At 32.3% G+C, this 17,440-nt stretch overlaps 1 protein-coding gene across 7 annotated transcripts; it reads right to left on the bottom strand.

Annotated features, from left to right (window-relative positions):
- Positions 1 to 4,263: 4,263 nt before the first annotated feature.
- LOC102626449 (probable caffeine synthase 4) lies at positions 4,264 to 17,201 on the bottom strand. Of its 7 annotated transcripts, none has more exons than XM_052435061.1 (4): positions 10,968 to 11,225; positions 5,416 to 5,820; positions 5,043 to 5,249; positions 4,264 to 4,917 (listed from the first exon to the last, which is right to left on the bottom strand). In XM_052435061.1, exons 1-4 carry the CDS (start codon positions 11,040 to 11,042, stop codon positions 4,552 to 4,554), a joined length of 1,053 nt encoding a protein of 350 aa, XP_052291021.1. In that variant the 5' UTR covers positions 11,043 to 11,225; the 3' UTR covers positions 4,264 to 4,551. The 7 variants fall into 7 exon arrangements, with proteins under 7 accessions (XP_052291021.1, XP_024950460.2, XP_052291020.1 ...); XM_025094692.2 differs by lacking the exon at positions 10,968 to 11,225 and adding an exon at positions 5,926 to 6,090 and having other exon boundaries at positions 4,266 to 4,917; positions 5,067 to 5,249; XM_052435060.1 differs by lacking the exon at positions 10,968 to 11,225 and adding an exon at positions 16,729 to 17,201 and having other exon boundaries at positions 4,267 to 4,917.
- Between the last annotated feature and the right edge of the window lie 239 nt (positions 17,202 to 17,440).

Below are 17,440 nucleotides of genomic sequence, written 5' to 3' on the forward strand. Positions count from 1 at the left end.
CACTAATCGATCAATTCTAGTTTTAGAGATGTGACCTAAGCGTTTGTGCCATAATGAGGCCGAATTTTCTTTCTCTAATTTACGCTTTGTACCTTTGGAACTAAAATGCAGGTTTTCATTATAACTTGAAACTGTTTCTAACAAATATAGATTGTCATAAGCATTAAGCAAACCGGTTCCAATAACATTAGAATTGATCGATAAACTAAATTGTCTGTTTACAAATGAACAAGAATAACCAGATTTGTCCAAAACAGAAACTGAAATCAAATTCCGTCTAAAAGACGGAACAACAAAAATATTTAACAAATCCAAATAACAACCAGTTTTCATAAGTAATCTAAAATGCCCAATTGCTTCAACTTCTACCGTCTTGCCATCTCCTACATAAATGCATCTTTCAGCATCACTTGGCGGCCAGTAGCTCAGGCAACCCTGCAGTGAAACACAAATGTGAGTAGTAGCACCCGAATCTATCCACTATGTGTTTCTTGGTATTGAAACTAAATTAGTTTCAGAACAAACCAAAGTAAGAAATGTACCTTTCTTTACGTGCCATGCGTGACATTTTTGACATTCCTTCTTCACATGTCCAGGCTTGCCGCAGAAGAAACAGCCATGCTCGGCCTTTGGTTTCTTTAGCTCTAGACCCTTAGAAGTAGCAGCTTCACCCTTTTTCTTTCTTTTGCCCTTATCTTTAGAAGTGCTTACCACATGTGCATATTCAATTTTCTCTTGCTTTAGTCTCTCTTCTTCTTGCACACAAAAGGAAATCAGTTCATTGAGATTCCACTTCTCTTTCTGACAGTTGTAACTAACTTGGAACTAATTAAGTTGTGCTGGGAGAGAGATAAGGACCAAATGCACAACCAAATCATCAGATAGGTCGAGCCCTAATGCCTTAAGCTTAGAAGCAAGATGAGACATCTCCATGATGTACTCCCGAACGTTTCCCTTGCCTTTATACTTCATTGAAATCAAGCTCGCTAAATGCGTACTTGTTTCAGCCTTATCGTTTTTTGTAAAACATTTCTGAATTTCGGCAAGAAACTCACTAGCACTTGTAACCTCATCGGTGCTAGCACTCCTAAATACCTCTGGAACACCGCGCTTCATGATCATAAGATTCATCCTGTTAGATCGATCCCACTTGTCATAGTACAACACATCCTCAGATGTACTATCATCAGTGAGTTCGTCCGGCTTAAGATGTCTGAATGATAAGTCTAGATCCATGCAGCCTAAGAGAATCATCATATTCTCTTTCCAATCCTTCAAATTAGTCCCATTCAAAATCAGAACACTATTCATATTTGCAGATATAGAAGTAGCAGACAGAAAAGCTGAATTGAGAACAAAAGTAAATAAAATATAAATAAATAAATAATGCTCACATTAAACAACTCAATTAATAATCTTTAAAAATTTAAAAGAAAATTATAACAATTCAAGATACCTAGTACAACATTAGTAACAAGTCTTTGGACTATAATATGAACTGTAAATGGTACTCTTGTTGCAATGATCAAATTTTGACAATAAGTTATGTCAAGTAATGAACGTATCTTTGGATTAGTACATTACTCACATTAAGTTATTTTAATAATCGTCACAAATTTACCATCATAAGTGTGTGTGTAATTAGGCCAAATATTAACCTTCTTTGGGTCGATTAACATCCGCAGGAATTACACAAACACAAACATCTAACACCCCAAATAAACTAATCTATACAAGAGACATCACTTTGGTGACTTCCCGCTTTAATTAGTATATTTTTAATGTTAGACCAATAATTAACTTAAATGTTACAAAACAATTTAATTTAAAGATTATAAAACCGGAACTGTACAAATCAAATTGATTTGATTTCATTCGCATATTATATATTTGCCCAGTTTGAAACCAATTATAATGCACAAGACTATATAACCGCATGTTACAGTAAACATTTTATAAGCTAAAGCCACAATGCAAAGTCGAATTGAATTGAAATATTATTAAGATCAAAACTGAAACATTGAAACATGCGAGCGAAATCAATTCATGTGATTTAATTAAAAATCACCATTAAACCCGAAAACGAAACCGTGGCCAATTAAACTGGAAGCAATTTATGATTATTATTAAATCATAACCGAAACTTGCCAACTCAATCAAATCTATTTCATTTAAATCACGGCCTATAAAAACTTAATTCAATTGATTTAATTTAAAATTATTATTAAACTAAAACCGAAACTAGAACATGCATGGCCACCGAACTTAGAATCAAAGCAAGATCTTGAAACTTTGCACATGATTTCACGTGTGCAATCCACCAATAGTTTCGTTTCGTCATGAGGCCAACAAAACCAATTCAACTATTCCCGATAACTAAGTCAAGGATTAACAGTTTGATTCGAATATAACCATTAATAAAAAATTGCAACTCAATAATCTAATCATGAATGAGGCTCTAATACCAATTGTTAAAATTCTTTAAATCTTCATAAGAATCCAGATTAAACTTACTGAGCACTATAATTTCGGAAGCGTACCTGAATCCATTGTTGTGTGTAGAGATTCTTGATTCTTGATGATGGACTTCCAAACTAATCTATATCCTTTTTGTTAAAGAATTCTCACTAGAGGATTTTGAGAATAAAAGGAGGTTAAGATAGGATGGGGACCATAACCACCGTATTTAATAAAACTAACAAACATGTTTAATTAAAACCGTCTATTAGTTATTTTGTGTTAACTATTACTTCTGCCCCTCATAGAAGTAATAATTAAAACTCTAGTATCTATGTATTTAATCCACAACAATTATACCCTTAGCCATTTAATTAAAATTAAATAGATCACTTAATTATTGGCTAATTAAATAATAGCACACACATTTTATTTGTTTCATGTGTGGCCCCAAATATTATATTAATTAAAATTAATCTAACATCCGGGATTTCTCTTGGACGCCTGGCCTTCGTAAATGAATCATCAAATTGAACAGACTGTAGAAAATTTTAGCATAATTAATAACTATGGGCATTTTTGTGATTGAGCTGCTGTTAGTTTTAATCCTCAATGGCTGTGAATTAAAATTACTAATTGTCAAACATACCGTGATTGCCAACTAATAATTTAGTAAATTACTATTGGACAATATTCGTAATTCTCGGCCCTCCTGTATTGCAAGTGCTTCTCATTAATGATCTTCCTGGAAATGATTTCAACACCATGTTCAAATCTCTGACAAGCTTCTATGAGAAACTGAAGGCTCAAGGGGGACCTGAATTTTGTTCATGTTTGGTAGCGGTAGCCCCGGGATCTTACTATGGAAGGCTATTTTTTCCTTCGCTTGGTCTACTCTTCCTATAGTTGCCCCTGGCTTTCTCGGATAAGTTAATTTAAAAATAATTCTAAGGTTCTAATCAGCCACGGGCCCTTTTGGTAAACATGATCAACATAGCGAGAGCAAATTTTGCTCGACCATTTGACCTCATGCATCAATCATCTTGGCTCAGCTAGCTACACTTTACTAGCTATACAATGTAACCACATATTTAACAGGTACTTAGTGGGCTACTTAACAAATCGGAAATTCCAGATATTAAATAAAGGGGATGTTTACGTGCCAAAATCCTGCAGCTCTCCCAGTGTTCATATTGCATATTTGGATCAATTTAAGAGCGATTTCACATCATTTCTCAAATTTCGATCAAATTGCCCACTCATAAGTTGTTCTATAAATACAAATATATTCTAATTCCCTATAGAAGTTAACACTTTTTTTTTTGGTTAAAAGCAGACCGATTCCTCTTGACACCCAGAGTTATGTTAGTAAATGAAAAGGTTATCTTACAAAGTTTCAAAATCAATGCATGAGCAAGCTGTTAAAATCTCGGATTTTTGTCTTTGGACGTCAAGAACTGCTGGTGCAGGTATTAACGAACGCAGACATCTACGTACTAGCAATTTTCACATATACAAAAGAGCTTTACTATTTTCATATCATTCAATTTCGGTGTTGATTGAAGAATCAAAATTGGAATCATTCAATTTTCCTGTCTATTCACCATGTGCTGTGAAGTAAGCCAAGTTATCCAAAGAGAAGGATCCTTCAATATTCATTACCTTGAAACATCCCATACTAGTTGGTTGGTAGGCCCTGACAATGAGAGTAAAGGCTTAGAGTTGGACAAATACGCAAGAGACAAATATGTGGCAAATCGTTACTCTAAAAATAACCACTCAAGTCGTGTCTTTTCCTGCCATGGGAAGGCTGAAAATGATGTACATTTGTATTCAAAAGAGTCCTTCGAGATATTATTAAACAAAGTTGCTAAAATTAGCGAAATGGTCAAAACTTTATTGAAAAGCAAAATAAAACATAGCACAGTGAGAAAGAGACTTAACAAGCCTTACCTTTCTCAAAAGCATGATACAGAAAAAAATACATTTAAATCACAAATGGAATCTCATTCCTCTAAGTCTGATACATCTTATTCGATAAATGTAGCGAATGGGTTGTCAGATAGTCCTTTCTTCAATATATAGAGAATCTTATCATTTCTTCACCAAGGAAATAAGAAGATTTGCAAAAGCTCCTCGCCCCTTTTCCAAAATCTCATCAGTCACCTTGATTTCATATCGACGATAGATCTCCTCCGCGATGGCATCATCTCCACAAATACTAGACACAAGCGATTCTACCACTGCCCGTACAAGCCTTGTCACATGCTTGCCTCTTGCGTATTTGTCCAAGCCTTCGTTATCATTTTCGACAAAGCCTTCCAACCAACTTACATGGAATGTTTCAAGCTGAAGGATATCAAAGGATCCTTCTCTTTCAATAACTTGCTTTACTTCGTCAACATAAGGCGTATAGATTGGAAAATTGGATGATTTTAGTTTTGATTCTTCAATCGACCCCTGAAGTGAATGAAATAATTAAAAAGAGATCGGCCATTATAAAATACTTATCGTATAAATGCACGATAAAATTAATTTAATTTTTTTTTAATATGTATCGAGAGAGAGAGAGAGAGAGACGATACTTCGGAGATCATGTCTTTTATTACCAACATTGCTGGCTCTGCAGGACTAGTAGAATGGAAACTATCATTGTATAGAAGGGTAAGAATCATTCGACCTCCGCATTTCAATTCTTCAGATCGAAATTTGAGAAATGCTGAGAAATCACTCTTAAATTGATCCAAATATGCTCTATGGATATCGAATTCACTCATTGGCTCTTTAGGCATCTGATAAAGCATTAAATCAAGGGAGCTGATAAGTCAAGATGATTAACAAAGTCTTAAATTTGAAATTTCTTTAAGTGATTATTTAATTTAATAGCTATTAGATAAAAATATACACTAGTAAAAATTCAGGCATGGCAGAAAATTATTAAAAGATCCAAGTTCTTGCCTGAGAGAGCCAGTGGAGAGCGTTAGAAGAATAAACAAAATCAAGGAAATTAGGAGGAAATAGCCTGGCATGGAAAGATCCAGGGGCTGCAGCTACGAAACATGAACCAGATTCGTGTCCCTTTTCTGTTCTCAATCTCTCATAGAAGCTTGGCAGGGATTTGAAAACGGTGTTGAAATCACTTCCAGGAAGATCATTGAGGAAAGAATGCAAAGCGGGTGGCTTACGATTCAAGCGATTACAAATCTTGTCCAGGGAATCAATAGCTTCCCATGTTGGCAACAATGCATTAGGCCCTGAAGAACACCCCATATCTGCAACTGTTATGCAGTCTGGGAAGCCGTTGCAATACAGATCATTCAAGCTTTGTTCTAGTAGAGGCTTTGCTTTCACGATTGCTTCTTTCTGAAAATAATATAAGAAATGAAAACGCTTAGTAAAGAAGAAACAAGATTTGATAATTGTGTTGATCATATTGAAGCTTGTGGGTGAAAAAAGAGAGATTATTACCTGTGCAAGTGAGTTGTTAGCATAGCTATTTTCTCCTTCCCCTCCATTCATGTGCAGAATTTTCTCTACCTCCATTGCTGCGCTTTCTGCTTCTCTCCAGTTCGGTCAATGCTGCAGGCAACTATGATGTACCAAGGCCTTCGAATTAATATAATGTCATCAAACTCATAGAAACGTTCTGATAGCATCGTCAATTGGCTATTGAATGTAATTATAATATTAGTGGCAGCTGCAAAACGTTTACCAGCTGTAAAATTTTATCAGATTAATTCACGCAGTCGGATGGTGGAATTCGGTGGAGTAGATAAATAATTGATATTATTCTAGTATCGACTAAGCAAGCACATGAGTTTTTATAAAATAAGAATTTTTATTAAATAATTGATTTCAAAAGTTACAATGACAATTCCTTACCATTTATAATAGGATAAACATACTTCTCAAATTAGTTTAAAAAAAAATTATATGAAAAATAAAAGATTAAAACACCTCTAATTAAAATTAAAAAAATATATTAAAAGAAACAAGGGTTTAAAAGCATACCAACCCTACATAAAAAGGAAGTGTGAATCGACTTAGGGCCAGTTTGGTAATACTGTAACTTTTAAAATAATTACTGTTAATTGTACTATAAAAATAATCAGCTGTGAAGAGAATCAGTTAAGTGCTTGGTAAATTTTATTTTAAAAGCACTGTGAATTTTAAAAGCAGTTATGAGTGTTTGGTAAAACTTACTATTAAACTACTGTAAGAAAATAAATGACTAAAATATATATAATGTAGGATAAAATTTACTTACAATGTGCACATACAATATCTTTAATTGTGTATTATAATAATTTTAACTAAAATAAAATTTATACTATATTGATTTTATTTCTTTTTTTATTTTAAAACAATTGATAATTAAAAAATCAACTACAATTTTCAATAAATAACATCAAGCAAAGTATAACTAGTTATTCCAAAAAAAAAAATGTAATGAGCTATAAAAACTTAAAACGAATACAAATAATAGATTGTCATGCAATTTCATATTCTCATTAAACTTGTAGCAATATTATTTCCGTAGAACTTCCATTTCTCGTGCTTCAAGTCCATTGTTGATATATTCTTCTTCTCGTCCACCATTGACCTCTCGCTCTCTCTCTTCATTGGTGAAATCTTTTAGAAACAAAAACATTGCAATGCACATGCATGGAATCTTTCATATGCAAACAAATCCAAATAAGACAAACAACAAATATTAAAATAAAAAATGCATAGGCATGGAATCATTTATATATAAACAAACCAAAATAAAACAAACAATAAATATTATAATAAAAATTACATTGAATATGCATGAAAGGATGATGAATCACTTACTGTTATTAAATATGGTGATGGAACACGTACATGATCTTTCTTTGTTGCTCTAGAGAAGTTTTGATAGAATGTAAAATATGAGGAAGAACTAGGATAAAAAGAAGTAATTGTGAATTATAATAACAAATTATTAAAATATTAATTTTTTAAATTTAAATGAGGATAATTTTGGGTTTAGATAATAATTGTAAGAATATTAATAAAATTATATTAAAGGATAAAATTGATTATCAAAATTAGAATTTAAAAGTTACTCCTTCCCTATTTTTCAAAATCAGCTGTAGGAGGAGTTGATTTTAGCAAAAGTGGTTTTGAATTTTTTTTTTTTTTTACCAAACACCAAAATTAACTTTTAGATTTTCAAAATCACTTTTAACTCTCCTAAAAGTAATCTCAAATGGGTTCTTAAGCAAAGCTGTTGAAATTAGCAAAAGTAGGAAAATTTTATTAAAATATAAAAAAAATCCCAAAAGCAAGTTACGGAACAAAAGATATTTAAAGTAGACATTTGACCTCATGTATCATCAATCGTCTTGGCTCAGCTAGCTTGATTTTACTAGCTATATAAAATCCATCCTTATACGTATTAAGAAGGATATGTTATTAATTCATGCTCTCCCCGATGGCGTAATTATTGACTAAGATCACATTCTTCTGACGACGGAAAACGGGCCGGGCACTTGGCCTGGATCTTAAAAGCCGAAGACCATCGTGACTGGGCCGAGCCTTACAAGAATCGGTCTAATCAAAATGAAGCCGAGAGTTGAGTGAGACTCCAAACAACTCGTACAGCCCTTTTTTTTTTTTTTTTTTTTTTAATTTACGTCATTATAATTGTGCAAATATTAAAAAATTTCTAATGAAACCTCTTTAATTCCAAAAATAACCCTGATTTCTTAACTTACTCCTCTTCATCCCGCTTTACTTTTTAGAATTGCAGGAAATTAAAAAAAAAATTTAATTCTGAAAAAAGTTTAAGGTTTGCTTAGTATGATACACCAGAAACAACAATACTTTGGATTTCAAGGAAAAAAACAAAAAAAAAAAGAACCATTCCTTTAAAAGCATTTCGTGCTCCCCACCACCGCCATGGCTCTTTCATCCTCTCTTCTCTGAAGGGTGTTACTGTTAACCAGGGAAATTGTTTGACTGGAGGTAAAAAAAGAAAGAGGTGGTCGCTGGGAAAAGATAAATTACCTTCAGCTTTTGTTTTGCCCATTTAAATCTTATAACTATTATTCCATGAATGTCAAGTAATCTTGTTGTTTTAGAACGTAAATCGGCTTGAAAAAAGAACATATATTGAATTAAATATTTCAGAATGTTTGAAAGCTCGGATTGTAATTAAGTAATTAGCTCACGATATTGTCCTACCACATTCATAATATTTCATCTTGATAGATATTTATGATTTGTAAGTTGAATTGATTAGGGGTGATATGGACTTTTTATTATAAAATACCTTAATTTGTTAACTTTCTAAATTTGGATATGATAAGTGTCATAGTCCATTTGAGTTTGGAGGTAAATGTTTTTACTTTATACGCGACCTACAATTAAAATAATTATTACTTTACTTGAATATGTGATTTAGTTTATAATGCCCTGACGTCGAGCATGTTTCAGGCCACCGGCTCGGCTCCGGGATCCTCTGGCTATATGAATATTACTGATCTTTAAGGTGGCAGAGTTGGGTTTGGCACCGAAGATAATGATGGCAAGCTCGACGCCACTTACGTGAAGTCGGTGGCTGAGTTTCCCCACAATATCTCCGTTTTGCAGATTAGCCAAGTGAGTAGTTAATTAAATTACTCATTAATATTGTTATTGTTTTTCAATTTAATAATTAATGAATTATGTAAGTTTTGGTTGGGTTAGCCGTTAAAACTTATTAAGGTGGTAAAAAAGTACTCTTCTTTATATTTAATTAATTAAGGAGGTTCAAATCAGGTTCATATTTTAGTTATTTTAGAAAAATTAATTTAAATTTATTTAGCCTCCCATGGGAAGGGTGAAAATAATATACATTGGTACTCAAAAGAGTCCTTCGAGATATTATTAAACAAAGTTGCTAAAATTAGCGAAATGGTGAAAACTTTATTGAAAAGCAAAATAAAACATAGCACATTGATAAAGAGACTTAACAAGCCTTACCTCTATCAAAATCATGATACAGAATAAAATATATTTAAATCACAAATGGAATCTCATTCCTCTTAATAAGTCTGATACATCTTATTCGATAAATATAGTGCATGGGTTGATGTATAATCCTTTCTTTAATGTATAGAGAATCTTATAATTTCTTCACCAAGGAAATGAGAAGATTTGCAAAGGCTCCTCGCCCCTTTTCCAAAATCTCATCAGTCACCTTGATTGCAAATCTACGATAGATCTCCTCCACGATGGCATCATCTCCACAAATACTAGACAACAGCGATTCTCCCACTGCCCTTACATGCCTTGTCACATACTTGCCTCTTGCGTATTTGTCCAGGCCTTCGTTATCATTTTCGACAAAGCCTTCCAACCAACTTACATGGAATGTTTCAAGCTGATGGATATCAAAGGATCCTTCTCTTTCAATAACTTGCTTTACTTCGTCAACATAAGGCGCATAGATTGGAAAATTGGATGATTTTAGTTTTGATTCTTCAATCAATCCCTGAAGTGCATGAAATAATTAAAAAAGAGATCGGCCATTATTGAATACTCATCATATAAATGGACGATAAAATTAATTTAATTTTTTTTAATATGTATTGAGAGAGAGAGAGAGAGAGAGAGAGGATACTTCGGAGATCATGTCTTTTATAACCAACAGTGCTGGCTCTCCAGGACTAGTAGCATGGAAACTATCATTGTATAGAAGGGTAAGAATCATGCGACCTCCACACTTCAATTCTTCAGACCGAAATTTGAGAAATGCTGAGAAATCACTCTTAAATTGATCCAAATATGCTCTATGGATATCGAATTCACTCATTGGCTCTTTAGGTATCTGATAAAGCAATAAATCAAGGGAACTGATTAGTCAAGATGATTAACAAATTCTTGAATTTGAAATTTTTAAGTGCTAATTTGATTTAATAGTTATTAGATAAAAATATACACCAGTAAAAGTTCAGGCATGGCAGAAAATTATTAAAAGATCCAAGTTCTTGCCTGAGAGAGCCAGTGGAGAGCGTTAGAAGAATAAACCAAGTCAAGGAAATTGGGAGGAAATAGCCTCGCATGGAAAGATCCAGGGGCTGCAGCTACGAAACATGAACCAAATTCGTGTCCCTTTTCTGTTCTCAATCTCTGATAGAAGCTCGGTAGGGATTTGAAAACGGTGTTGAAATCACTTCCAGGAAGATCATTGAGAAAAGAATGCAAAGCGGGTGGCTTACGGTTCAAGCGATTACAAATCTTGTCCAGGGAATCAATAGCTTCCCATGTTGGCAACAATGCGTTAGGCCCTGAAGAGCACCCCATATCTGCAACTGTTATGCAGTCTGGGAAGCCGTTGCAATACAGATCATTCAAGCTTTGTTCTAGTAGAGGCTTTGCTTTCACGATTGCTTCTTTCTGAAAATAATATACGAAATGAAAACGCATAATAAAGAAGAAACAAGATTTGATAATTGTGTTGATCATTGAAGCTTGTGAGCGAAAAGAAGAGAGATTATTACCTGTGTAAGTGAGTTGTTAGCATAACTATTTTCTCCTTCTCCTCCATTCATGTGCAGAATTTGCTCTACCTCCATTGCTGTGCTTTCTGCTTCTCTCCAGTGCGATCAATGCTGCAGGCAACTATGATGTACCAAGGCCTTCAAATTAATATAATTTTATCAAATTCATAGGTACGTTCTGATAGCATCATCAATTGACTATTGACTGTAATTATAATATTAGTGGCAGCTGCAAAACTTTTACCAGCTGCAAAAGTTTACCAGATTAATTGACTTTTACGGGGGGCGGAATATGGCGGAGCAGATAAATTATTGATATTATTTTAGTATCGCTCTATTGCTCTAAGCCAGCGCTTGAGTTTTTATAAAATAAGAATTTTTAATTGAATAATCTAATTTAAAGGTTACAATGACAATATCTTATCATTTCTAATAGAGTAAACAGATTTCTCAAATTAATTAAAAAAATTATATTATAATTATACAGAAAATAAAAATAAAAGATTAAAACACCTCTCATTAAAAATAAAATTCTATGAAAAGAAACAGGGGTTCAAAAGCATACCAACCCCACAGAAGAAGGAAGTTATATTTGCTGACCGACTTTAGCAAAGCTGCTAAAATTAGCGAAGATATGGAAATTTTATTAAAATTGAAAAAAAAAAACCCTCCCAAAAGCAAGTTACGGAACAAAAGATATTTAAAGTACACATTTGATCTCATGTATCATCAATCATCTTGGCTCAGCTAGCTTGATTTTACTTGCTATATAAATCCATCCTTATACGTATTAAGAAGGACCTGTTATCAATTCATGCTCTCTCCGATGGCGTAGTTATTGATTAATGTCACATTCTTCTGAGGGCGGCAAAGGGGCCGGGCTTGGCGAAGCCCATATTTGGTTCGATTTTAAAAGCCGAAGACCAGCATTACTGGGCCGATCCTTACAAGGATCGATCTAATCAAAATGAAGCCAAGAGTTGAGTGAGACCCTTCAAATGGCAGGAAATTAAAAAAATTATTTCTGAAAAAAGTTTAAGGTTTGCTTGGTATCATACACCAGAAACAACAATGCTTGGGACCGTGTCTCAGTCCCATTGTGGCTGATCATCGCCTTGGTAAGCTATTGCCTCACCAACTCGGGCGGGTTCCTCCTTTTCCTCCTCAGATTACGGGGCATTAGCAGCTGTTTCCACCTGTTGTTCCCCTCCCAAGGTAGGTTCTTACGCGTTACTCACCCGCCTGCCATTGGAAACACCACTTCTTGTCCGACTTGCATGTGTTAAGCATGCCGCCAACGTTCATCCTGAGTCAGGATCGAACTCTCCATGAGATTCATAGTTGCATTACTTATAGCTTCCTTGTATTCCTTTAAAACCATTTCGTGCTCCCCCACCACCACCATGGCTCTTTCATCTTCTTCTTCTCTGACTGGTGTTGCTCTTAATCAGGGAAATTGTTTGACTAAAAAAAAAAATTGGTCGCTGGAAAAAGATAAATTACCTTTGGCTTTTGTTTTGCCCAATTAAATCTTATAACTATTATTCTATGAATGTCAAGAAATCTTGTTGTTTTAGAACTTAAATCGGCTTGAAAAAAGAATATATATTAAATTAAATATTTCAGAATGTTTGAAAGTTTGGATTGTAATTAGGTAATTAACTCAGCTTGTTAAAGACGATATTGTCATACCACATTCATAAAATTTCATATTGATAGATATTTATGATTTGTAAAATAAGTTAAATTGATTAGGTGCTATATGGACTTTTTATTATAAAGTATCTTAATTTATTAACTTTTTAAATTTAGATATGATAAGTATCGTACTCCATTTGAGTTTAGATGTAAATGTTTTTAGTTTATACTTGAGGGGAGAATATGTAATTTTTTCTGATCTTTGTTTCACAATTAATTTAGCTGTGATCATTGTACTAAATTAAATACAAAAAAAGAAAACATGGGTTTAATTTAAAATAAAAAAGACATGGGAGTGATTTTAAGAAGGAAAAAAAAATAGTGATAGACAAGGAAAAGAGAGACATATTATAGAGTTAACGTCTGTTAGTTGCTTATTAGTTATTCCAGTTTAGTTAGCCACTAATTCTATATATTTTGATGTCCATGAAGAAAAATTAAATGTAACTTAAATCCCAGCCCTAAACACATTTAAATGACAAATGTCATAATCTCTTACAGATCTTGAAAAAAATGAGATTAAGGGAGAATCTGAATGAAATTAATCTTATTTTATAGACTATGAAGATTGAATGAATCATCTAGTAGGTACCGAGATTTTTTTTAAATTTTAAATACACACAATCAATGAATATGATTGACTTGTTAAAGATATGTTTCTTGAATAAGTGACATTAATTATTAGTGATAATGATGCGAAAGACTTTTAGCTAAAGTTAGGCTACTTAATTGCTTTTATTTTTTTCACTCTTTTAAATTGGGTTAAATTTTATTTTTAAGTAAATATCAGCACGATTTAACATATTACACATTAGAAACAATGAATGCTGCAAGCTGTCGTCAGAAAAATTTGGATAGACATTTATCGGAAGTTTGTATATAATATTATTTTCCTTTTTATCAACCAAATGAGTAAAAACCTTATTGGAAAAAAAAAAAGAAAAAGAAAAAGAAAGAAAACAAGCAGACATGAAATTTAGATAGAGACTCATGAACCTTCCCCCCAACCCCCACCCACAAAAGATAGAGAATCAAAAGATATTTAAAACCCGGATCCTAAGTTACAGTTCACGTAACTTACAGCTGATTTTTGTCTTTTCTGAATTGTTACTGTAAAATATCATTTAACCCCTTATACTTTATTTTATTTACAATTTATTAATGAATATTATGAAACTTTCTGTATTATAAAATTTCGTTGAGCCCATTGTATGCTATTTTATTTTATTAAAAACCCTTAGAGTATCAAATTCATCCCGTATAATTTTTAAATTTCTAAAATACCCTCTATTTAATTAAAAAATATAATAATTATTAAATAGATTATAATTATAATTATAATTATTATTTTATTATAAGTATAAATATAATTATAATTTTTAAATGGATTATTATTATTATTAACAATAATAAAAAGTATTATAATTAATTAATCTATTAACAATTATTAATAATAATTTTTTAGTTAAATTGTTAATAATAATTAACAATAATTATTATTAATAATTAATTTTTGAATAATTATTATTAATAATTAATTTTTGAATAATTATTATTAATAATTAATTTTTGAATAATTATTATTAATAATTAATTTTTGAATAATTATTATTAATAATTAATTTTTGAATAATTATTAAAACTAATAATTAACAAAATTGTAAATAGAAACTCTTTTGACAAAAAATAATAAATGAAAAGAGTGTGAGGAGATAAATTGAATTTTTATAGTATAAGTAAGCAGAAAGTTTCATAACACTTATGAATAAATTATAAATAATATAAAATAGTCTAATTGAATATAGATTGGTTTATAATTTTATAGTGTATTCACTAAACAGTAATAAAAATTAGCTTGAAACATAATGAGTTCAAATTGGAATAACTAAAATTGAAATGATGAATTGGAATTAGAATAACTTATTTATTTGAAATGTAGGAATCGTAATTAGAATGAGCTGTATTACCATTTATATATTTACTTTATCTTAGAATCAAAATCAGAATGAGTTAAATTGTAATAAATTACTACAAAATCTTCAATTAATTTTTATCATAATTATGATTTTTTACTTTAATTACTGTGATTATTATTATTATTCAAAAATTAATTAATAATAATTATTGTTAATTATTATTATTAACAATTTAACTAAAACATTATTATTAATTATTGTTAATAGATTAATTAATTATAGTACTTATTATTATTATTAATCCATTTAAAAATTATAATTATAATAAAATAATTATTATAATTATAATCCATTTAATAATTATTATATTTTTTAATTAAATAGAGGGTATTTTAGGAATTTAAAAATTATAGGGGTTGAATTTGATAAAGAGTTTTAATAAAATAAAATAGAGTGCAAGGGGCTCAAAGAAAGTTTACAATCCAGAAAGTTTTATAATATTTATGTATAAATTGTAAATGATATAAAGTGGAAGGGGCTCGACGATGTTTTACAGTACCAAATTAGCAATTCAGAAAAGAGGAAAGCTGTAAGTTACGTGAACCGTAAGTTAGGGATCCTTAAAACCCCACTAGAAATCTCATTCATCCAATACATCTTGTACGTAGTGCAGGGATTAATTTGTCACAATCCTGTCTTTATTTATATAAGCTAGAGAGAAACTGACGATCATTTCTTTACCAAGGATATGAGTAGACTTGCATAAGCTCCTCGCCCCTTGTCCAAAATCTCGTCAGTCACCTTGGTTGCAAATCTACGATAGACCTCCTCCACAGTGGCATCATCGAAAATATTAGTCAGAAATGATTCTCCCACTGCTCTTACATGCTTTGTCACATACTTGCCTCTTGCGTATTTGTCTGAGCCTTTGTTATCTACGCCGTCGACAAAGCCTACCAACCAACTTACGTTGAATGTTTCAACCTCTTGGATATCAAACGATCCTTCTCTTTTAACAATTTGCTTTACTTCGTCAATACTTGCTCTATAGAGCGGAAAATCTTCGAATGATTTCACTTTTGATTCTTCAGCCAACCCCTGAAATGCATGAAATAATTAAAACCAAAAGAAAAAGAGATTGTCCATTATATATTAGTCATCTATATATATACACACACAAAATTAGTTTTTAATATGTCTCAGGAGAGAGAAAATACCTCAGAGATCATGTCTTTTAATACCATCAACATTGGCTCTCCAGGAGTAGCATGAAAATTGTCATTATATAGAAGGGTGAGAACCATACGACCTTGGGGTTTTAACTCCTCAGATCGAAATTTGAGAAATGTTGAGAAATCGCTCTCAAATTGATTCAGGTATGCTTTATGGACATCAGATTCATTCCCTTGCCCTTTAGGCATCTGAAAAAACATTAAATCGAGGGAAATAATAAGCCAAGATGATTGATAAATTCTTGAATTTCAAATTGCTTTTGTTGTTGATCTGATTTTTGCGCTGATTTTTTTTAAAAGGTGTTATTGGTAATTATTATATAAGAATATGCACGGCTCTAAATATACACTTGCCAGAAAATTATTAAGAGATTATTAGTGAAAAAAAATACTAATGAACATGGGATCCCAATTCTTACCCTAGAGAGCCAGTGGAGAGCGTAAGAAGAGTAAACCAAGTCAAGGAAATTGGGAGGAAATAGCCTCGTATAGAAAGATCCTGGGCTTGCAGCTACGAAACATGAACCAAATTCATGTCCCTTTTCTGTCCTCAGTCTCTCATAGAAGCTTGGCAGGGATTTGAAAACGGTGTTGAAATCACTTCCAGGAAGATCATTGAGAAAAGAAAGCAAAACGGGTGGCTTACGATTCAAGCGATGACAAATCTTGTCCAGGGAATCAATAGCTTCCCATGTTGGCAACAATGCATTAGGCCCTGAAGAGCACCCCAAATCTGCAACTGTTATGCAGTCTGGGAAGCCGTTGCAATACAGATCATTCAAGCTTTGTTCTAGCATAGGCTTTGCTTTCAAGATTGCTTCTTTCTGAAAATAATATAAGAAATTAAGCAGATGCATGGTTTGATAATTGTGTTGATCACTGAAGCTTGTGAATCAAAAAAGAGAGATTTATTACCTGTGTAGGTGAGTTGTTAGCATAGCTATTTTCTCCTTCTCCTCCATTCATGCGCAGAATTTGCTCTACCTCCATTGCTGCGTTATCTGCTTCTCTATCGGCTCAATCCTGGCGACTATGATTTACCAAGGCCTTCAAATTAATATCATTAGTTCAAATTCATGGAAATGTTTCTGGCAGCGATATGGATTGACCATTGACTGTGATATTAGTGACTGCTGCAATTCTTTGACCGCATCTTGGCACAATTTCTAGCAAATGGGTTTAAAAGTATTACCCTACGACGAAGGAAGCCTACCGACTTGTTAACAGATGGACTTAAATCTTAATTTCCTATTTCCTGTTTGTTGACTGACTGATAACTTGTCTCCATCAAATAACTGGTCTCCATCAATCTCTTCTAGATCAATTGACTGAAAATTTTGTTCTCACTTAACAGAGGAACCAATTTCCCAAATTTTGGAGAATCGGGATGCTTACTTTATCAAAACATAGATATATATATATATATTTTAATTAATATAAGATAATAGGAAAAAGTGGTTACGCTGAGCTGGCTCTGGATATATTCATTTAACAAAACATGGTATATTTAAACTTTTTGTAACTGTTGATGAAGATCTTTTCTTAAGGCGCGAAGGGTGTGTAAGAACCTTCCCCAACTGAACAACAGATTTTGGTTAGATTAATTGATGTTGGAGCAGCAAGGTGG

This window comes from Citrus sinensis, chromosome 2, assembly GCF_022201045.2.
Source record: "Citrus sinensis cultivar Valencia sweet orange chromosome 2, DVS_A1.0, whole genome shotgun sequence".
NCBI lineage: Eukaryota > Viridiplantae > Streptophyta > Magnoliopsida > Sapindales > Rutaceae > Citrus > Citrus sinensis.